This window comes from Archocentrus centrarchus, unplaced genomic scaffold (assembly GCF_007364275.1).
Source record: "Archocentrus centrarchus isolate MPI-CPG fArcCen1 unplaced genomic scaffold, fArcCen1 scaffold_40_ctg1, whole genome shotgun sequence".
In the NCBI taxonomy this organism is placed as follows: domain Eukaryota; kingdom Metazoa; phylum Chordata; class Actinopteri; order Cichliformes; family Cichlidae; genus Archocentrus; species Archocentrus centrarchus.
Window position 1 is genome coordinate 1,299,774 of NW_022060266.1, and position 23,194 is coordinate 1,322,967.

The 23,194-nt window shown below is 42.3% G+C and overlaps 1 protein-coding gene across 1 annotated transcript in view; it reads right to left on the minus strand.

Moving 5' to 3' along the window:
* Positions 1-690: 690 nt before the first annotated feature.
* Positions 691-23,194, minus strand: part of wdr26a (WD repeat domain 26a) — a 43,661-nt gene continuing 21,157 nt past the window's right edge. The window contains exons 9-14 of the mRNA XM_030724658.1: positions 21,816-21,935; positions 20,077-20,222; positions 18,021-18,099; positions 17,757-17,886; positions 14,390-14,584; positions 691-4,409 (exon numbers count right to left, since the gene is read on the minus strand). Coding sequence (XP_030580518.1) covers positions 4,387-4,409; positions 14,390-14,584; positions 17,757-17,886; positions 18,021-18,099; positions 20,077-20,222; positions 21,816-21,935 — 693 coding nt within the window. The 3' untranslated portion in view covers positions 691-4,386. The remainder of the gene's footprint in view (positions 4,410-14,389; positions 14,585-17,756; positions 17,887-18,020; positions 18,100-20,076; positions 20,223-21,815; positions 21,936-23,194) is intronic.

Here is a 23,194-nt window from a genome sequence, read left to right on the forward strand (position 1 = left end):
CATTCTGAATAATAAACCTCTGCATGAACTGAATCATCTGGAAACGTTTCAGCTGTTTTGGACAGAAAAATCTTTTTGATTTAATTTGAAGTCATTTGGACAGAGGCCATGTTTATTTATCTGCATATTATATTTTCATTTAAAAATAGAAATTCATTCACTTTAATATGCATTGTTTATTTGATATTTATCCTATAAAAACTGTTCAATAAACAACTAGACAAATCCTCAGATAAAGTATTCTCAGATAAAGTATGAATCCAGATTGAACAGCGCAACATCACAAGCATTAATTTAACCCTTTAAGCAACAGAGGAGATTACAAATGCTATAGGAAACTGGCAGGAGAATATTCCTCATCGTGGCTGGACATTGTATGTGGCGTCCCCCAGGGTTCTGTACTGGGTGCAAAACTATTCACTATTTATATAAATGACATTTATAAAGTATCTGATACATTAAAAGTAGTATTATTTGCAAATAAAACAAATATCTTTTGTTCTGTGGGGGATCTAAAAGAACTGCTGGATGTGATCACTTCGGAATGTCCAGTTTAAAAAAGTGGTCTGTTAGGAACAAACTATCATAAAATTTAAGTGGAACTAAAGTAATATTATTTGGGAAATGTCAGAGAAACTCACAAGTACAGATATGTAGATTCAGCATATCAGTTTTATTGGAAAGATTATTTGTAAGCTTTAAATGGGCCGGGTCTTATGCAGCACTGTTCTACCTGAGCGCTCCAAGGCCTTTATACAACACGCCATTCACACTCGTTCTTTGATGTGCCTCAGATCTAACATTCGGGGTTCGAACCATCGACCTTACAATTAGCAGGTGAGCTGTTCTATCACTGAGCTACAGCCACCCCCAGTCATTAATCACTCTCTTACTTGTGAGAATTGAAACACAGGTGTTGCTGATTTCATTACAGTGGTGAAGTCCATTTCTCATACCTGTCAATAACATTTATCAGGTAAATACAGCTTACATAGAAAACTCTCTCAAAAGCAATGCTACTTCTGAGTGACATCTGCTTTGTGTTCCATATGTAGTCTGAACTGACAGACAACTGAAAATATCCTAATTTCTCCACATAAAATATCTTCAAACTAACTGATCACAATTCATTGATTTCTTCCTAAGAACCAATGTAAACAGTAATGCTGGTGGTCTGACAGTACCACTGGGACAGTTTAACTTTAGTAGATCTGTTTTAATTATTAAACCAAACTGTCACTGGATACAAGCAGGAGTGTGTGCAGATCTAAAGGGCTTCACGCCGTTCCCAGGTAGAAACGTGTCCCATCATGTAAAGGAGGATGAACACTATAACCTTTTTTTTTTTTTAAAACCCTGAATGCTTTATTTAAAATATGCACACATAACAATTCTCCTACAGAACTATACTGAATAGTACAATCACTTTGTAATAACACATTTAAAATGTAAAATGGTTTCAGGCAAAAAACTGCCTGCAAGCAAACACAGTTACTACTTTGGCTTCTTCGGTGGAGAGGAGAAAAGAAGAGAAGCCTGAAATGATCCAAATAAAGAAGCTGACGGGGCCACAGCAGCAGGAGCTCAGAGCGCTCCACTGGGACTGACACAGCTGCTGTGTTGTGTGATGGAGCAGCTGAGCTGGTGATGGCTACGGTCCGATCTGGGCAGATAAACAGGATTCCCACAGTCTTGCAATTATTGTTCACAACTACAAATGATTTAAATAAACTTAGAAACAGATTGTATAAAAAGCGGTTTGGATTAAAAAAATCAATCTGCACATTAAAATGTTATTTTAGCTGCACCTTAGTTTGTGGATCTCAAACTGAATTTCTGTTATCAGCAGATGTTGATATAAAGTTGCCTCCTTATGTCTGAACAGCAGTGCAGTCAGAACACTCAGTGTGGACGTCTAAATGAGCGAAAGCGAGACGTGGGAACCCTGACACACCTGTACACAGCCTCATTACAACATACAACTACACAGCACATACTACACAGAACAACATGTCATGGAAGACTTAACCCCGCGACAGGAAACATGGGAATTCAGAGTAGCTTCATGTTGCACACTAAAGACATTCCATCATTTTGTTACTGTGTTACCTTAGCTCACCACTGATGTACTGAACATACAGGATCAGGCTGCCACTGTCAGTTATTTTTATCTTAAGCAAATTTCATGTATTTATGAATGGATCCTACTAATATGTATCTGAGTATTAAATTTTCCTTTAAGCCATAGCGATACAATGTTTCACATGATATTAAAGATAATCTTCTGAGACATAAAGGCGACAAAATATTGCCTTTCTGACTAAATCAATAAGAACTGCATTTTTAGGTCTTTACTGAACACACTGAGTAATCCCACATAAAAAAAGAGGTGAACCTCTGTGCTCTGACTTCAGCAAAAGCTACTGGAGTCAGGAAATGCCATTAAAAACAAGTGCTGAACACTGGGTTTGTATAAATAGTGTATAACAGCAGTCCATAGATGTACGGAGCTCGAAAAGTCCCAGATACATCTCTGAAGACCTGTTCATCATCCACAATAAGAAAGACAAATGAAGGAAAGTCAGGACTGTCACTGTTCTCCATGAGTGGGAAATTCTGGAATGATCACATGAAGAACCCAAAAACAAGAGCAGAATTCCTGAAGAAGTCTCTACAACTCACTGGAATCTGTGTCCATGTGTCCAGTTGGAGTAATTATTATATTAATGGAAGGCCAGCAGAAAGGAAACCAGTGCTCCCCCCAAAACATGGTAGAAATCTGAAGTTTGCAGGTGACCATGTGACTGTTCTCTGTTCCGGGTAAAAACACACAAAGCTCCCCAAAAGCTGGTTTAGGTGTGCCCCGTCAGAGCCCGCTGCACTGAAGCTTTACCTACTCTAAATGCTTCTTACTACAAACCACATTCACCTTTCTATCACGCACACACTCTGATGATGCACCAACAACTGTCTGTGGGTCTGTAGCTCGCCCAAGGACACCCTGACGTGTGGACCAGAGGAGAAGCCTTTCTATTTATAGATGACCCCCCCGCTACCTGCGGGACCACAGCCACCCTGCTCTGCAGGTGAAAGTCAGCGCAGCAGTGCATGAGCAGAAATGTAGGAGAGGCTGAGAGGAGCAACAACACAATGGGCCAAAGCCAGGAAATGTTTGCAGGAGGAATAAACCAAATGTCAACTGTGTGATTAGCGGCTCCAGGAAAGCAGCAGCTCCTGCTGCAGTCTGTGCTGCTAAAGGACCTCCAAGAGGTGGCCCCGTCTCTCCAGCCTGCACTGAGCCGTTAGTGTGTTCAATAAAGACCGCCCAACAGTTTTAGTTCAGTCAGATTGTGTTTGCCTGCAGAAGATCAAACCACTATTGATGAAGATTCAGTGCTGAAATTCTGATAGTGTCAAAGGGTTCACTCCCAAAAGCCCTGCACTGAACTGTGATCACAGCTCATCCTGGGTGCTGTAAGAAATCAGACAACACAATAAATGACACTTCAAAGAGAGAACAACTAAAGACTGTTCGTATGGTGGAGAGATGGCAACAGGCTGCAGCTGAAACAGAAGAAAGAGTGAAGACAGAAGAGCAAATCAAAAAGAAACTGACGGCAGCACAAAGGAAACTACACACCATAATCCACAGGTCAAAGGTGAGGGCTCACAGGTAATGCTGGGAAAACTACATCACACATCAGCTGCTTCACGCCCTCACAAGGTGGCGAACCACTCAGCACATTTGAACAGGACATACTGGGAGTGTAAAACATGAGTTAGCCATCAAACTGTGCAATCTTACGCAACATGCTCATTAAATACAATTCTGTCTCTGGATTGAAGCAGGAAAGCACAAAGGAGACAAGCCATAAAATGTACTCTGCATTAAAAACCAAACAATAAAACCAAAAACAAACAAACTCTAGCAGTTAGAAGATTCTCTTCAAGTGGGACTTCAACTCCTGCAGGTAGAGTCTCATAGAAGGTTCAGGAAGCGACAGAGTTTCTTCCTGTGAGCAGCTCTGACAGAAGACTGAAAGCACACACCCTCCACCACGCACCTACACTACTCAGTGAACTACTCAGGAATAAATAATGCTTTTCATAATAGATCAGGAGGTGGCTGGTCCTGTGTGGTTCTACGTAAAGGGTCCAGAGAGGAGGAGAAGGTGGGTCAGAGGTCAGAGGTCCTGGAGTCTGGCCTCACCAGGCCAGCTCTGCTCTCAGTGGATGAGTCCGACAGCTCTGTGTTGTGACACCCAGACACACAGACACACAACACCGCAGGCCACAACTCCAAGATGCAGCAGTCCAAAACTTCCCCCTCATCCATTCAAGTGTCTACAGAGTCTCAATGGCTCTCAGGCTGGCAGCAGCAGATCATCAGCTGTCCATGCTGCAACACTCTGATGGGAGAGGACACACACACACACACACACACACACACACACACACACACACACACACACACACACACACACACACACACACACACACACACACACACACACACACAGCTTCTGAGATTTTCTGTCTTTTTGATTGGTGTATCCAAACTTTATTTATTATCTATATTCACACCTAGCTCTTTTACCCATTGACTTGTGCACAGCGTGCTGTTGCTCTCTTGATTAGTTGCTGGTATAATTCAGTCTATATTTTGTTAAACTGCAGATTTCTGCTGTGATTCAATGACATCATTTCTGTCTATATTTACATTAGGCTGTTCTCTTTACTGTCCATAATTATAAATACCTGAAGTAGTCCTGGCTGCATAATGTATAGTTTTGTTAAATCTCCTAAAAAGTCACGAACAGCTTTTATTCCTGTACACAATGCAGTTATTTATCTGGTATTGTCTGTCTTTAGTGGAGTCATCTGAGTAATTCTTCTAACTGAAATTAAACACACCACAGTTTTGATGTAAACTGGGTGATCTTTACTGTGTCTCCATCTCAGCTGAATTTCATGTTTCTTAAGGACTTGGAATAGAAATGCAGACTTATTAAGGCTAGACAGACACTATTAATATGTTCAATGACAGCACGGTGGCACAGTGGTTAGCACTGTTGCCTCACAGCTAGAAGGTCTGGGTTTGAACCCACCTTGGCCCTCTCTGTGTGGAGTCTGCATGTTCTCTCTGTGTCTGTGTGGGCGTCCTCCCACAGTCCAAACACATGCAGTTACTGGGGTTAGGTTAGCTGGTGTGTCTAAATTGCCCATAGCTGTGAATGGTTGTCTGTCTCTCTGTGTGAGGCTGGTGACCTGTACAGGTGTACCCTGCCTCTCGCCCTATGGCAGCTGGGATAGGCTCCAGCCCCCTGTGACCCTGACCAGGATAAGAGGATGGATGGATGTTCAATGACATGTAAAGTTCTCCTTATTTTCCCTTGAGTCTGACGTTCCTTAATGAAGCCTGTCTTCATCTATAATGTCATTTACAGTGTTGACATCTTTTTGTAATTAAGGTATACGGGTTCTAATCTATTGTTTGGTAAATCTTGATAGCGGTCTCTAAACCGAGAAGGTCTCAGTGTTTCGTCCTGGTCAGTTGGTGGGCTGTCACTGCCGGGAGGATCCGCTGCTTTCTCTGTTTTTGGAAGAGCTGACGTCAGGACATCGTTCTGGTTCTTCCAGGTAAAAACCACAAACACTGTGATTTGGTCAACGCTAGCTTCTGGATACTGGGTATACGAACATCTGTAACAGTTCTTGAAGTTACTTTCAATCTCTAAGTCGATAGGTTACTTGATTTGTAATCATGACTCTTCCCTTATCAATAATCCTATCAGCCCATTGTTCTTGGTTTTCAGTCTTTTTGCTAGTAACCTGCTTGGCCCCACTTCATAATAGGCTTTAAAAATCTTATTTTCAGCTTCTCTGCTTAACATTCATTCTATATGCTATTTCTTTAATTTCAGGAAGGGGTCGTGTTATTTTCTAGTCAGTTGTTCCTTGTCTTTCTTATAGGTTTCCTGTTTGGCTTTTTTAATAGACTACAGGCTTAATTATAAGCTGTCCTTTTAGAACATATCCCACAAAATAACAGGATTAACCTCTCCATTGTCATTTTCACTTTTATAAACTTGTATTTTTTTTTAATCTCTGACAATTCACACTAAATAATTCAAGGTAAGTACTTTTTCCATGAACATAATTGGGAGCTGAATAGTGTATGTAATCCCTTAATATCGACTACACCAAATTCTTTGCATGTTGTTGTGACAATTGCAGTAACATGGTCAGCGCAGTGGTCTGTCACCCCACAGTTTGAGCCCTGGCTGGGCTCTTTGTGCTGTTGGTTCATGTTGCCCGACTGGGTTGACTTGCTGGGTACTTCGGCTTCCCCCACAATCCAAACACATCCACGTTAGTTAATTAGTCCTTCTAAATTGCCCGTGTGTGAGGTAGATAAAGTGGTACAGTTTGAAGTGCTGTATAATTACTCTTAAGTTCTTTAAGTAGTCAGTAAGACTAGAAGAGTGCTGTATAAACCCACATACACTGCATTTAACACGCTCACTGAGGTTTGTCTGAGATGAATGTGACCGCACGTCTCCTACCAAACTGTCCTGAATGTTTTTCATCTGTGAATAATCTTTCTCACTGTACAAAGATGGACTTCAATTTTGCTAGAAATGGCCTCATGGCCCTTCCCAGATTGGTGGGCAGCAACAATTGCTTCTCTGCCATCACAGTTGATGTCGTTCTTCCTTGGCATTGTGTTAATGCACACCTGAAGGCTTCAGACCAGCAAACTTATACAGAGCTGCTCAGTTAGTCAAATGCATTTGATTTGCAGCACTGAGCTGTTATTTACTGTCTTAATTCCTATGAAAGCAGTAAGGGTGTACTTTTTCCACACACTGCTTAGTTTTTGCTGAATAAACACTGGCACAGTGTGATATGTCTGTGCTTTTGATAAGCCGATGTTGTATTACCTCATTTTAAGACCCAGATGATTTTTTTTTATTATGCTGTGACACAAAAATAACTCCTTGAAAGAGTGTGTGGGTCCTTTTTCATATGATGGCCTCATTTTCCCACCCTGAGTAATGTGCTGCCTTTACATATGTAATCTGCCACTTGTCCTTCTTTGAGGTGGACTGTATTTTCTGATGTTCAACAGTGTTATCCAGACATTTTCCCCCAACAACAATATACTCATTTTATTCTCTGCCATTTTTATGGAGTCTCAAAATGGTTCGAAATGTGTCTGATGTGATCCACATACATAAATTTCAATGATTTGTGTGTAATTTTGAGTACTTAGAAATGCATGCTCCAATCCACACACAAATACAAGTAATTTGAACACATGTAAAACAAGTTTACAAATGCTTACGTCAAAACCTTAATAAATAGTTATCATCTACACACAAATTTTTAAGTTCAACTCCAAACCTCTGAGGCCTGCAGTATGAAGCAGAATTTGGTCCTGTCCAGGAAACGTCAGGGTTATCCTGGGTGAAAAGGCTGATCACTTCTTACTGGGTAGACTTCTATGGTAAACTTATGCTGCGAACCTAACCTTAGGTTAGGTTCCAGATTAGAAATCAACAGGTATGAAATCACTAACCAAACATTTCTCCAGAAAATAGTTTGACCATTACTGTTTGATCCCCTGGACTTGTGTGCACGGAGAGCAGGAGAGCCTCATCTGTGTTTTCCTGATGAGCTTCAGTATTAAACACAGCTTCTTCTATGCAGCATTATTCCTTTTTTCCCTGCTGTCTACAAACAATTTTAAAACAATGTTATTTTTCTAACAGTGTTATTATATGATCATGAAACAGAGCAGCTATTTGTATTTGCTGACCTTACACCAAATTTGTGACACTCTCACTATGGTACTGTATCACTTCCTGTTCCTGTGATATGTGGTGTTTTGTATAGCTTGTTTAATTACAAAACCTATAGATAACGACTTATTTTATAGTGCAATCTTCATATGCATTTCCAAAGCATGTAAAGATTGCACTCTGCCGAATCACCCGTAAATTATATTCATAGTATTCACTTATTGTGTCTTTAGGGATTTTCTAACTTAGTGTAGCCGAGTCCGCACTGTCCTGCTCTGTGTTTTGAGAAACGTGAAGCTAGAGACACCGGCGACCATAGTCAAATGTCTTCCAGGGGCCAGAGCAGGCGACATTCATGGAAATTTGAAACTGCTGGCTAAGGCTAATCGTAGATTTGGTAAGATCGTTATTCACGTCGGCAGTAATGACACCCGGTTACGCCAATCGGAGGTCACTAAAATTAATATTGACTCGGTGTGTAACTTTGCAAAAACGATGTCGGACTCTGTAGTTTTCTCTGGGCCCCTCCCCAATCAGACCAGGAGCCACATGTTTAGCCGCATGTTCTCCTTGAATCGCTGGCTGTCTCAGTGGTGTCCAAAAAATGACGTGGGCTTCATAGATAACTGGCAAAGTTTCTGGGGAAAACCTGGTCTTGTTAGGAGAGACGGCATCCATCCCACTTTGGATGGAGCAGCTCTCATTTCTAGAAATCTGGCCAAATTTATTAACCCTCCTAAAACCTGACTACCCAGGGTTGAGACCAGGAAGCAGAGTTGCAGTCTTACACGCCTCTCTGCAGCCTCTCTCCTCCTGCCATCCCCCCAAAACCCCATCCCCATAGAGTCGGTGCCTGCTCCCAGACCACCAAAAACCAAAGCTAAAATCAGCAAAAAGCTATTTAAGCATAAAAATTCAAAAACAATAAATAATACAGCTTCATCAACTGCACCAAAGAATAAAACAATTAAATGTGGATTATTAAACATTAGGTCTCTCTCTTCCAAGTCCCTATTAGTAAATGATTTAATAATTGATCAACGTATTGATTTATTCTGCCTTACAGAAACCTGGTTACAGCAGGATGAATATGTTAGTTTAAATGAATCAACACCCCCGAGTCACAGTAACTGTCAGAATGCTCGAAGCACAGGTCGAGGAGGAGGAGTAGCTGCAATCTTCAATTCCAGCTTATTAATTAATCAGAGACCCAGACAAAGTTTTCATTCTTTTGAAAGCCTGACTCTTAGTCTTGTTCATCCTAATTGGGAAACTCAAAAACCTGTTTTATTTGTTATTATCTATCGTCCACCTGGTCCCTACTCAGAGTTTCTGTCTGATTTCTCAGACTTTTTATCTGATTTAGTGCTCAGTTCAGATAAAATCATTATAGTGGGTGATTTTAACATCCATGTAGATGCTGAGAATGACAGCCTCAACACTGCATTTAATCTATTGTTAGATTCAATTGGCTTCTCTCAAAATGTAAAGGAGCCCACCCACCACTTTAATCATACTCTGGATCTTGTCCTGACATATGGCATAGAAACTGAAGACTTAACAGTATTCCCTGAAAGCCCCCTCCTGTCTGATCATTTCTTAGTAACATTTACATTTACTTTAATGGATTACACAGCAGTGGGGAATAAGTTTTATTACAGTACAAGTCTTAAAATGTTGTTGCTCTATAAAAACAAGCTAGGACACCTCATTGATTGGGTCAAACTACAGGAGGAAGAGTCTAAACAAAATTTAAAGCTATATTACTTCAATGGCAGAACGTGGCTGGGTTAACCCACAACAGGCCTGTTTGCTTGAGCACAAGTACAAGTATTACAGTACAAGTCTTTCTGAAAGTGCTGTAACTAGGTTTAAGGATCTAAATCCTTCATTATTATGCTCTTCAGTGCCATGTGCCAACATGGCATTAGAATGAGAGGCAGAGCCTTCAGCTTTCAGGCCCCTCTTCTGTGGAACCAGCTTCCAGCTTGGATTCAGGAGACAGACACCCTCTCTATTTTTAAGATTAGGCTTAAAACTTTCCTTTATGATCAAGCTTATAGTTAGAGCTGGATCAGGTGACCCTAAACCCCCACACAGGTGAATCCCTGGGTTAACTTAGCAAGCTGATAACCAGCTTTGTGTGACGGCTTATCCTGATTGCCAGTGTTAAAGTGAGTGATTCTCAATAATGGAAAGCTACCCCAGTTATGTTGAATTGCTTTATATTACAGGCCTCTGATCATTTTTGCTTTCAAAAAGTTTGAACAAAGGTCTTTTTAGAATATTTCTGATATCCTTCTTGTTCACTTGCAGATCCTTAAATAAGATATGATATGCATAGATCACATGCATGTGAAATTTTGAAACACTTTTTATGTTGCAAGTTTTGCATAGATCCACAAACATAAGCTGCATTCATGTGCTAGTGGCAAGAGGCGACAGGCTTATATCCCCTGCTGCCTGTATGTTGGAGTTTTTATCCGTGGATGAGAGGGTTACTTCCCTTTGCCTTTGGGCCAGAGAACAGGTTCTGACTGTTGTTTGCACTTATGCACAGAATGACAGTTCAGAGTACCCAGCCTTCTTGGAGTCACTGTGCCCGAGGGTGCTCTATCTGGTGACTCTGGGACTCCTACTGGGAGACTTCAACCCTCACGTGGGCAATGACAATGAGACCTGGAGGGGCGTGATTAAGAAGAATGGTCTGCCTGATCTGAACCCAAGTGGTGTTCTGTTATTGGACTTCTGTGTAAACCACAATTTGTTCATAACGAACACCATGTTCAAACATAAGGATGTCCATACATGCACATGGCACCAGGACACCCTAGGTCACAGGTCGATCATCGATTTTGTAATCGTATCATCAGATCTGTGGCCGTAAGTTCTGGACACCCAGGTGAAGAGAGGAGCTGAGCTGCCAACTGATCACCCCCTGGTGGTGAGTTGAATCAGGTGGCAGGGGAGGATGCTGGACAGGCCTGGTACACCTAAATGTATAGTGAGGGTGTGCTGGGAATGCCTGGCAGAGGCCCCAGTCCATGAGATCTTCAGCTCGCACCTCCAGCAGAACTTTGACAGCATTCTGAGGAAGGTTGGAAAAAGTCATTCTGCCTGCCTTTAAGTGATTCTGGCAAGCTGTCAGGCAACTCAGGAGGGGAAAGTGGTGCTCTACTCACACAATGTATACTGTGGAGGGGGTACTGCTAACTTGAGCTGAGGATATAGTCGGGTGGTGGAAGGAATACTTCAAGGACCTCCTTAATCCCACTGTCACGCCTTCTGTAGAGTCTGGGGACAACTCTGAGGTACTTAAACAACTCCTTGGTGGCAGGGCTCCTGGGGTAGATTACATTCGCCCTGAGTTCCTGAAGGCTCTGGATATCTTAGTTGACACGCCTCAGCAGGATTATCATTGACCAAGAGTGGGTCTCTGCAATGTCGTGTAGAGATCTCGGACAGTGTCTCTGGATTGGCAGCCTTGGTGGAACTGGGACCAGAGGGTGTGCTCCAATTCCTCACTCTCCCCGTGAAGGTCTATGGCAGGCAGTGTGTTCATTAGTCGAGCCTCGGATTGGGGGGGACAATGCAACTTTTGTCTTGCTCATGGAACGCTGGACCAGCTCTTTATCCTCTCAAGAATATTTGAGTGTGCGTGGGAGTTTGCCTATCCAGTCTACATGTGTTTTGTGGACTTGGAGAAGGCATTCAATCGCATTCCTTGGGGTATCCTGTGGGGGGTGCAGTGAAACCTTGGGCTGCACTGCCAGCAAAAAATCAGACTTGTTTCCAATGGATGTTGGACTCTGCCAGGGCTGTCCTTTGTCACAGATTCTGTTCATAACTTTTATGGATAGAATTTATAAGTGTAGCCAAGTGGCAGAAGTCTTCTGCCTTGGTGACCTCAGAATCTTATCTCAGCTTTGCAGATGATGTGGTCTTGCTCTCTTCATCAGGTGGTGGCCTCCAGCTCACACTGGAGCGGTTCACAGCCAACTGTGAAGCCGCAGTTATGAGAATTAGCACCACTAAGTGTAAGGTCATAGGTATCAGCTGGAAAAGCTAGCTCATGGTGATAAAAAGGAACAAGCTTTCTCTGAAGGGTGACTGGCCTCTCTTAGAGACAGGGAGAAGAGTGCAGCCATCTGAGAGGGGCTCAGAGTAGTGCCACAACTCCTTCACAGTGAAAGGAATCAGTTGAGGTGGGTTGCAGACCTGAGCAGGAATCCCTTTTGGGTGCAATATTTCAGCCATGTCCTACTGGGAGGAGGCCCTGGGGCAGATCCAGACACACTGGTGAGTTTATATCTCTCAGCTGGCCTGGAAACACTGAGGTGTTCCCCCAGTTAAGCTGTAGAAGGTGGCTGGGGAGTAGGAGTTTCTCTGCTTAGCTGCTACCCCATGACACAGTCCAGGGTAAGTGGAAGAAAATGGATGGATGGACAAAAAATATGTCACTCTCAATGCTAGTGACACACACACACACAGACAGACACACACACACACACACACACACACACACACACACACACACACACACACACACACACACACACACACACACACACACACACTGTTGCCTACCTGTGTAAGGCAGATATTATAAGCACTTGACAGTGTGGGATATATTTTTTCAGTTGTTAATGAACTGTTTGCGCACACTGTACACTGACACAGCTGATGATCACCTCTGTCCACCAATACAAAACGTCTGGAAAGAAATAATCAAACTTTCTCAAACCTCAGTCCCCTTGGCAGCCACTATGTTTTGGAGGTGAATGCGCTCTTGTGTAGTGTAAATGAAATCTCTGGTCATAGGCAGTGTTTTTTAGCTGTGCTGTGTTGTTGAAATTGAGGAGAATAACATGAAACACAATTAGTTCATCTCTCGTTGCTTTAAATTGGGATATTTTGTATCGAGCAGACAGACATTAACCTGTTAACAGGCTCTGGAAAACCCATGTTGTCGCCTGTTAACCGACCACGTCCTGTCCGTGGGACATATGTAGTGCATTTTATATGGTAGGCTAGACCCTCCCATTTTGATTGACACCTCATTCGGCCAATCATGTTAAGAAACGGGTTTTCCAGAGTCAATAATAACCAGAGGTCATCACTTAGTTTTTTTCAGGTGATTTTGGTAAGGCCACTTACAGTACTGGCCGAATGACTTGCCAATCAAAATGGGAGGGTCTAGCCTGAGATATAAAAAGCAATACATAACATAGCCAGTAAACAGGCTGCCCACTGACAAAAGCCTAGCTCCAAGGGGAGAGAAGCTAGAAAAGTGAGGCTCCAGCATAGCACGAACAGCTCAGAAACAATTTGAAATGAGGAAAAAAAAAGCTATTTATTAACTGATTAAGTCGTGTTTTAGACTGCTTATTGCTAGCGGCTCTATTCTGACCCAAAGTGCAGCCCTGACTGGCTCTGAATGATGGCATTACAGCAGCCGTCCCTCTTCCAGGTACTGCATACTGGTGCAGAATCTTTTAGTGGTACGCAGTACCAGACCGTGCCGGCTTACTTTCACCCCTGGGAACCACTGTTACCTTCACCTTCAACATCCTCTCTCAGTGCTTGGTATTTATCGAGCTTCTCATGTTTCTTCTTCTTCATCTTACTGTCGTTTAGTATTGCTACCTCTATCACTATGGCTTTCATCCTCTGCTTGTCCACCACTACGGTCCGGTTGGTTAGCCATCACCAGTTTGCCTGTCTGTATCTCACAGGATCTTAGCTTGGTCATCCTTGGGGGTGTATCCCATTCTGACCTCAGGACTTCCAGGTCAGAACAGTACAGATGTTCCTGTATACTATCCCAGCCACTTGGTTATGGCGTTTCATGTATGCCCTGCCTGCTAGCATCTTGCACCCTGCTGTTATGTGCTGGACTGTCTCAGGGGCATCTCTGCACAGCACCTGGCAGAGAAATTCCATCGAGTCACAGGCTTTTTTGGAGTCAATCCAGGTGGTGTACGAGTTGGTCAGTCTGGTCTTGCAGTCTCAAGTGACTACGCTACTTTCCAGTAGCTGGTGTTTTACTCCTCTGGTGTTAGTACCAATTCCTTTCTGGGCCCTACTCATGTATTCTCCCTGTGCCTGCTCAACATAGCTGAAAACTTCATGCACATATCTCCTATACCTATGAAATTATGAGGGCTGGAAATAATAAGGTGACAACAAACAACCAACAAATTTTGAATCACCCCATGTACTTTGAAGGCCTGCATATTTATAGCATGAAGGTAAAATTTTTGTGAGGCTTCATTAAATGAAAATTGTGAAAAATTGTGGTACAATAAATCATCTGATTTTGAGAGGGTCCGGTGTGACTTTTAATGGAATGACTGTTTGCCACCTTCATTTTACCAACTTTAAATTTCTTTCCTTTCAAGTCAACTTTATGTGTTTATGAGGATCCTCCTCCTTATATGGATGGATAACCATAGAATCCTGAAAGCAATGGCTTATGGTGATTTAAATGGATGGGCTTCACTACGATTCAACACACTAGTACCCTTCAAAGTCTTTCAAAATCTTTTCAATACAAATACAGATGCTAGTTTTCACTTTCATACCATTGAGTCCCTCTGCATCCTGGACATCCAGGAACGGCGCAGGTCCCCAGATTCGGATGGTTCCGTCATCTGAGGCACTGGCCAGCAGTCCAGGCAGGGCGGGGTTCCAGCTCACACAGTTGACTGTGCGGGTGTGACCAGTCAGTTCTGCAATGGGCAGCTCACTGCGCCGGTGCCAGATGTAAACTTTGTGGTCTGACAGGAGAGAGACGACTTCATCAGCTGTGATCAGATTTACTGGATCACACTAAGATCTCCACCAGCACAAATAATCTCTTAAAATTAAAAACAACTTTTGAGATTGCATATTTTTTTAATATATGTAATTTCCCTTTTATACTGCAAAATTTGGGGAGAAGAGTATTTAAATTAAACATACAAACGTGATTTTTGCTGCAGGCGATCTGTGAGATCACAATTTGTGGCATCAAAGTTATTGCCAAAAAAAAAGAGCCCATTTTATATGGTGGTGATCGTTTGTGCTGGGACATTAATGTCAGGGTGAATTCTCACACTGTTACTGTTACCTGTGTGACATAGCTGTGCCTCCATGGTATCACTTTTGTGAGTAGATTAATCTGTGAAATGAACTGGCCACATCTTTCCTTACAAATGAGGAAGCTCATTAGATCAGCCACAGAGCTGACTACACCCACTGCTCTCCCCTTCAAATCTGGTCTTTAAAAGGGCAACTCTGCTAGTTTTACACAGAAAATCTCTCATGCGCTGTACTTATCAAACTGTAATGCAGCTTCTAAAGAATGACTGCTGTTTTATACTCTATGATAATTACATGTTTTCATGCACAGTAAATGTAAAAGCTGAAAAAAGTAAACATGAATCTAGGCTTGCAAACATGGCATGCCTAAATCCAACAGATGTGGGTATCTGCTCCTATGAAAGCTTCTGCAGCATACCCATACCAAGCCTCTCTCTGGAAAAACTAACCAGTCGTGCCAGGACAGTGATCTTTTTTCAGCTGTTCCCTTTAGGGGCTGCCACAGTGGATCATTTGCCTCCATCTCACTCTAACTCCAACACTCTGCATGTCCTCCTTCACTGCATCCATGAAACCTCTCTGTGGTCTTCCCCTTTCCCTCCTGCCTGGCAGCTCCATCTTCAACATCTCTTAACATATTCAATATCCCTTGTCTGCACATGTCCAAACCATCTTAATCTGCCTTCTCTAACACTGTCTCAAAATGACTCAGCCTGAGCTGTCTCTCTGACATACTGATTTTCTGATCCTGTCCACCCTGGTCACTTGTGAAAATCTAAGCCTCTTCAAGTCTGAAACCTCCAGCTTCACATCCGGTCTTTTTAATCGGTGCCACAGTCTTCACACCATACATCAGATCAGGGCTCATTATCATCTTGTAAACATTGCCTTTCACTCTTTCCAGGTATTTAAACTAGGGGTGGGACTCGATTAAAAAAATTAATCTAATTAATTACAAGCTTTGTAATTAATTAATCGAAATTAATTGCATTTTAATCGCATTTCAGTATTTAACATGAGAAATATTGATTTAAGTTTGGTCGATGAATGAATCAATATACATAAGCTTACACTTCAAAATCTTGTTTATTTTCCCACCAGTCTGCTACACAGACCAACGAAGGGTGGAAGAGCTCCTGTGAGAAGCAAACTCAGCATTTTTGTTTGTACTTCCATCTGGAAGTTTCTTGTATTTAAATTTCCCATCCTCCAGCGTAGTCTCATCCCTCATCTCCATAGCTGTGTCCACATTCAGGGGCGGCATTAAGGACCCAGCCCACGCAGACTGCAAAGGCCGGTTGTGAAATTGGACGATCTAACCTTCATATCAGCATCACCTGCCCTCACCTGAGCGTAGCTCATGTTGCCTAGCAGCCGAGAGTGCGAAGCACAGCTGTGTAAAAGCAGCTGGTTAAACAGAGAACGAACCTTTTCTCCTTTTTGTGGTTTAATTTTAAATCTAATTCAAAATATGCTGTTAAAATAAGCATAACACATTTCAACATCAAGGAAGTGAATGATTAAATGATTAATTTCCAACCAGGGGTGGGCTGGGGTTAAAGTTCAGCCCGGGAGCTTGGTTTGGAGAGGCAAACTGACAAACATAATTTTAAGACCTGAGAACTTTATTTGCAGGTGTGGACTGCACCTGTGGCCACGAGAGCTGCAGCAGCCAGGCTGCTGTGCTTAATTGGGTAAAAAAATAAAATAAAATTCTGATTACTGGTCGTTCAGGAAACCTCCCGATGGCCACCACGCCCCTGTCTGAATGAGTTATATCTGTGTTTAACTTCCATTCAGCGGCGAAAACCAGCGGGAGGTTGAAAATGATGTGATGGCAGTCGGACGTTCCGTCCGGCTAAAGCAAACCTCGATAGTCCGGTCAGATGACAGCTAACGAGGCGGGCTGCTGGTAGAGCAGCGGCAATGGACAGCTCCGAAAACGGCGGAGCACTTTTTGCAATTAAGCGACATGAATTTGGACACAGCTCATCACATTGTGCGTCGATATAATCTGTATGTCTGGACTCCTGCACTGAGAAACGTTCCACGGTTTCCTTGTAATTAATTAATGGTAATTAACGCGTTAAAGTCCCACCCCTAAGTTAAACCCATCTACCTCCACTATCTCCTTGCATGTTCACCTTTCCACCTGTCTCCCTCTCATTCACATACACATATTCTGTCTTCCTTCTACTGACTTTCATTCGTCTTCTCTCCACAGCATACCTCCACTTCTCTAGTCTATCTTCCACCTGTTCCCTAATCTCCCTAAAGATCACAGTCATCTGCAAACATCAGAGACTCCTGCCTCACCTCGTCCTAACCTAGCTTCAACAACTCTTTCCTGTAGCTTTATGGTATGAGTGTGTGTGCTTACAAAAGCTACACACATCACCCTTGTTCTTGAAAACTGGGACCAGGACACTTCTTCTACTTCTTCTCAGGTATTCTCAATCTCCAAGATTCTGTTAAACAATCTGGTTTAAAAAGTCCACTGCCCTCTTTCCCAGACACCTCCATACCTCCAGAGGTATGTCACCAACTGCCTTTCTTCTCTTCAACCTCTTCACAGCTGCCTTCACTTCCTCCTTATTAATGTTCAACACTTCCTGATTCATTAACTGTTCTCATCCACCACCCTCTCTCTCATTTTCTACATTCACGAGCTCCTCAAAGTACTCCCTCCATCTCCTCAGCACACTCTCTTCACTTCTTAACACATTTCCATCTTGATCCTTAGTGTTCTGCCTCGCACTGTAAGCCTTTTTCTCAGCCCATGCCATGACAGTGATACTTTAGTTTTGAACATGTTTTTAATCTTTAATCTCAATCCAGAAATAAGCTGAGCTGAACATCATGCTTTACCTTCACTACCACTGGCAATGAAGTCTTCATTGTGCCCTCCAAAGCAGGAATGGATGGTGTAGAATCCCTGCGTGACTCCTTGGTACTTCCTCACCAGCACCCGGTCCTGCAGGTCCCAAAGGTGCACTCCCTGCAAACACATGGCATTCAACAGGAGGCATATTTCAAGAATCAATAAAAAGCTGAATTGTAATCTAGCAAGCAGCTGAGGTCCAAATGAGAGGAAATGTGGTGTGAAATGTCAGGAAGTAATGAGCCGCTCACCTGAGTAGCAACATTGAGCAGTGCTAACCTTCCATTTTTGGAAACAGTGAAAGACATGATGGGATGGTCCTCCTGCACTCTGGAATGACATCATACACAAACTGATCCAGACAAAACAAAACACGCGTAAGTCACAACACTATTTCTACTGCGTTCAGAGTCCCAACACATTATCCGATACAAAATTACAGACATCGCTGCATCTCCGCTTCCACGCATCTCTTGTGTTATTGTAGGGTTTGTATCTCACAATATAGCGCCTTGAGGAAACTGTTGTTGTGATTTGATGCTATATAAATACAACTGCATTGAAATCAATTGAACTGAACTGCTGAGACCATATTTGGCATCTGAGTACAAACAACTGCATGTTTGGACTAGTTCTTATACATTATACATCTTATACATGTTGACATTTACCCCATTCACACCCATTCATACAAGCACTTCCATGATTAACTAAGCTAAGTGCTTTTTTAAAAAATTATCTAACATTCACACACATTGTGTCGGAGAGCAACTTAGGGTACATTGGCATGCAGCCTGGAGTAGCCAGGAATCGAACCGCCGACCTCCCGAGCAGTAGGTGACCTGCTGAGCTACAGGAGGCAGAACCACCGGTTCTAAAACCAGGGACTCACAAGTCCAGCTTTCAAATTTTAGGCGAATGTGTTAACCACTATTATGTAAATGGCTGGTTTTCCAATCATTAATACATGTGTTAAATGCTAGCTACATATGCTATTATGGTGTCAAATTAACAACAAGGAAACTGAAGCTCAAGCCATCAAAGTATCTGTTCCCTCCCTGATTTCTTAGGTTTTTGCATATTTGTCACATTTACATGTTTTAGATCATTGAACTATTTCCAATATTAGACAAAGATAATGATTTATGTTATTAAGGGGGAACTGTGGACTGACGAGACACCTTCTAAACTTTCTGGAAGGTTTGCATCCTGTTATATCTGTCATACAACTGACTGTTGATATGATGTTCTTTTTATGAAATGCTGTCTTAAACATGGTGGTGGAAGTGTGATGGTCTGGGGCTGCGTTGCTGCTTCAGGACCTGCACAACTCGCTGCAATTGATGGAGTCATGAATTCTGTTTTTTGTACCAGAAAATTCTGAAGAGAATGTCTGGCCATCAGTTCAAGCTCAAGCTTCTGCAGCAGTAACACATCAGCAGGTCCACCTCTGCATGGCTCAAAGAACCAAATGAAGGTTTTGGAGTGGTCTAGTCAAAGTCCAGATTTAATTCTGATTAAGATGCTTTGATATGACCTTAAACAGGCCATAGCTTAAAGCAATTCTGCATAGAGGAGTGGGCCAAAATTCAAAGACTCATTACCAGTTATCACAAGGGTGGCACAACCAGTTATTAGGTTTAGGGGCAATTACTTTTTCACACAGGGCCAGGTAGGTTTGGACAGTTTTTTCTCTTAATAAATTAAATAATCATCTAAATACTGAATTTTGTATTCACTTGGCTTATCTTTGTCTAATATTAAAATCTGTTTTATGATCTGAAACATTTAAGTGTGACAAATATGTAAAAAACTACAAAATCAGGAAGGGGCAAATATTTTTTCATGGCACTGTACAGCTCCAAGTTTCTTGCTTGAAAAGGTGTTGACACATTTTCTTTCAAACTGATCAGGTGTGGATTTATGAGAAGGAATTAGTACTTGTGAGAAACTTATCAGAAGATACACATACTATAATATACCTTATGTATTGGCCAAACATCAGTATCAGCCAGTACTGGCCTTTGTTGACTGTCATCAACATACTGGTACCAAAGGGGCCAATAAATAAGTAAACCAAAATTCAGTATCTTCATCTCATACAGGCTCATTTCCTGGAACAAGAGTTTATTGCTCCACTACACTTACACTTTGTGAACAGACCTACTGTATCTATTCATTTAAGATTGTAGAAGACAAACGCATCTCTATAACCAGAGTTGAAACAGTCGCAGAGACATCTCCAGAAACAGCGAACACATGGAAATACTTTAATTACTTCATCTAGTCAAGGTAGTGATGGCTTACATGTTCCTGTCTGTCAGGTCCTCAAAATTATATCCTCGGATGCGTTGGTGGGTGTCAGATGCAAGGACTGTCCGGCCATCACTCAGACACCACAAGCACTGCACCCGAACTCCTTCCCACGAGTCCAGAAGGTTTCCATCCAAGTCCTGAGAAAAATCAACGATTATTCCATAATACACGCTCCAGCCACTTTTGTGATTACACTATGCCAGACCAGGACGGATTCTCCTTTTTCAGTTGAACTGAATTAATTCTGTGTGGCACAGATTCAACAAAATGCCAGAAACACTTCTGAGATTTTGCTCTAGAGAGGCAGGGAGCCTCGTTAATACTGTGAGTCTCCTATTTCACTAATTTCCAAAGGTGATCTAAAGTGAGTGCCTTTATATCCAATTCTGTGAACGCACAAGGCACAAACTGCCATGCAGATTCTTTTTTAGATCTTTCTATTAATTGTCTTTTTTCATAAAAGTTGATTCTGAAATTGTGCTCATGTGCTTAAGTCTGATTTCCACTGCCTTCCTTAGCTATGTAGACATGTATTCATTTTCATATAAAACCTTTGTTTGCACCTCAGAAAGGACAAGACGACTTCCCAAACTGTGATACCCAGCAAAGACGTTGGGGAAATAAAGGGGTATTTTGGTAGTCTCAGTACTGGTGTTAGTAGCAGAGCAAAACCCACTGAACAAAAACAGAGGTTATTAACTGAGAGCTTTGAGCAAAGGATGGCAGCAAAGGTGTGAAAAGAAAAAACAAAATGACAAAAAACAAAAAATTAGTTTAACAAGACATAAAATTACATTTCAGAGGACAAGAGCAGCCAATAATAATAATAGTGGCTGAGAAAATGTGTTACACACTTCACTGTATGTACACTGATCAGGCATAACATTACGACCACCTGCCTAATATTGTGTTGGTCCCCCTTTGCTGCCAAAACAGCCCTGACCCATCAAAGCACGCACTCCTCTAGGCCCCTGAAGGTGTGCTGTAGTATCTGCTAGGGCTGTGCAATTAATCAAAATTTGATTTCAATTTCCTCCATGAATCACCACCTTATCGTGGTGGAGGGGTTTGTGTGTCCCACTGATCACAGGAGCCATGTTGTCTGGGGGCTTGTCCCCCCGGTAGGGTCTCCCATGGCAAATTGGTCCTGGGCGAGGGGCCAGACAAAGGGCGCTTCCAAAGACCCCTAGGGAAGAGTCACCAAGGGAACTGTTTACCCTGCCCGGAATAGGGTTACCGGGACCCCACCCCAGAGCCAGGCCTGGGGAGGGAGTTCAAGGGAAAGTGTCTGGTAGCCGGGCATTAGCCCAAACAGAAGACATGGGCCCGCCCTCCTGTAGGCCCACCACCCACAGGAGGCATCGTAGGGGTCGGGCTCAATGTGTGTCGGGTGGTGGCCAAGGGTGGAAACCCTGGCGGACCGATCCCTGGCTATCGGGACAGGGAATGTCACCTCTCTGGTGGGGAAGGAGCCTGAGCTCCTTCCCCACCAGAGAGGTGTCTCACTGCAAAACAATGTATGGGTTTTTGCAATATCCATCATTTATATAAATATTGCCCACACATTACACAACCAGCAGAAGCCTAAATTTACAAGGCAAAATGTATTCAGGTTTTTTTGAACAACAACATAAAAAGACCTTTTCACCTAGAGAACTGCTCTTAATCCGGGGCTGTGTGTGGAGCCTGCAGACGCTGAGAACAGTGTGCATGCTGTGAAGGATACTCACACACTGGTAGAACTGTCCTCTCTGGCCGCCGGTGACAAAACGTTTGCCATCTGGATTCCAGGCCACACTGGTTAGGCTATCCTCATGAGACTGACTCATCTTTGTCCGCAACTCCCCCGTCTATGCAACAGAGCCCAGAGGGAAGAGAGAAGATCAGACACCAAATATACTATAATACACAGAGATGAATTTCTTTTCCAGATTTACAGAAACTGAACATCTTTTCTGTCGGGTTTGAGTGGACGTGGAAAAGGTAACATTAAATAAGCACGTCTGCAAGTACAGGCTCAGGTGCAGTTTCACATGACTGTGAACAAGGCAGCACCAGCAGGTACTGAGCAGGGCTCATTAAGAATGCACTAATCAATTTAGGTTCATGTGGAAAGAGTCCAGTGTAGTTAACCTGCACTAAATTCTCACTAGGTCTTTTACTTCATTGTTTAGTTTTTCTGTGCATGAACTCCTCTTATATCAACCTGATTTCTACCAGCTTCTTTTATTCTAATAGCTCTGATAAATCTACAGCCAGCTCAGCACAGTGTAAACCAGACCAAGTGGTTTATGGAGGTCTAGAATTTCATTATCATTTAGAGCTACAATGGTATGCATTATTTTCAATAATATCACAAGTGACTAAGTTAACTGGCAACAGGTCAGGAAGATGACTGGATTAAAAAAGAAGGCCCATGAATGATGGAGATATGCTCCCACCATTAATGAAAATATAAAACAAATGTACAGGTCAAGTTAACATTACAGCCCCATTTCATAACAGAAAACCCTCGAGCAGACATCTTATCAAAACGTCTGCAAAACTATTTTACCATAAGTTGGAGGCCTTGGCTTAAACTTTTATCCAAACAATTTTAGTCACTCCTGGGTTAGTAAAGATATAATACATATTCAAGCAAAAATATGTTTTCAATATTAACACTACTCATTAAATCAGAACAATTTAAGCATGCTGGAAGAGACTGATGTTCTGTGATTATTATAAGTGGAAGAAAATGGGACGGATTCCTACAAATACTTTTTTGATAACAGGATCCTACAACAGACACAAAAATTCCACAGTAAACAAATTTGAGAAACTACATATTGCACTCTTGTCCAAAGGTATATACTACATAATGTCTTTACATTTATATAATATATAACAATAAGTCAGATATAATGGTAAATGGACTGGTTCTTATACAGTGCTTTTCTACTCTAATTAGAACATGCCTCATTCACCCATTTATACACACTCATAAAAGCGCTTCTTTCTATGCCTAAGTGCTTCACCTACTAATCGGAAGGTTGGCGGTTCGATTCCTGGCTGCTCTGGGCCGCATGCCAAAATATCCTTGGGTAAGATACTGAACTCCAAGTTGCCA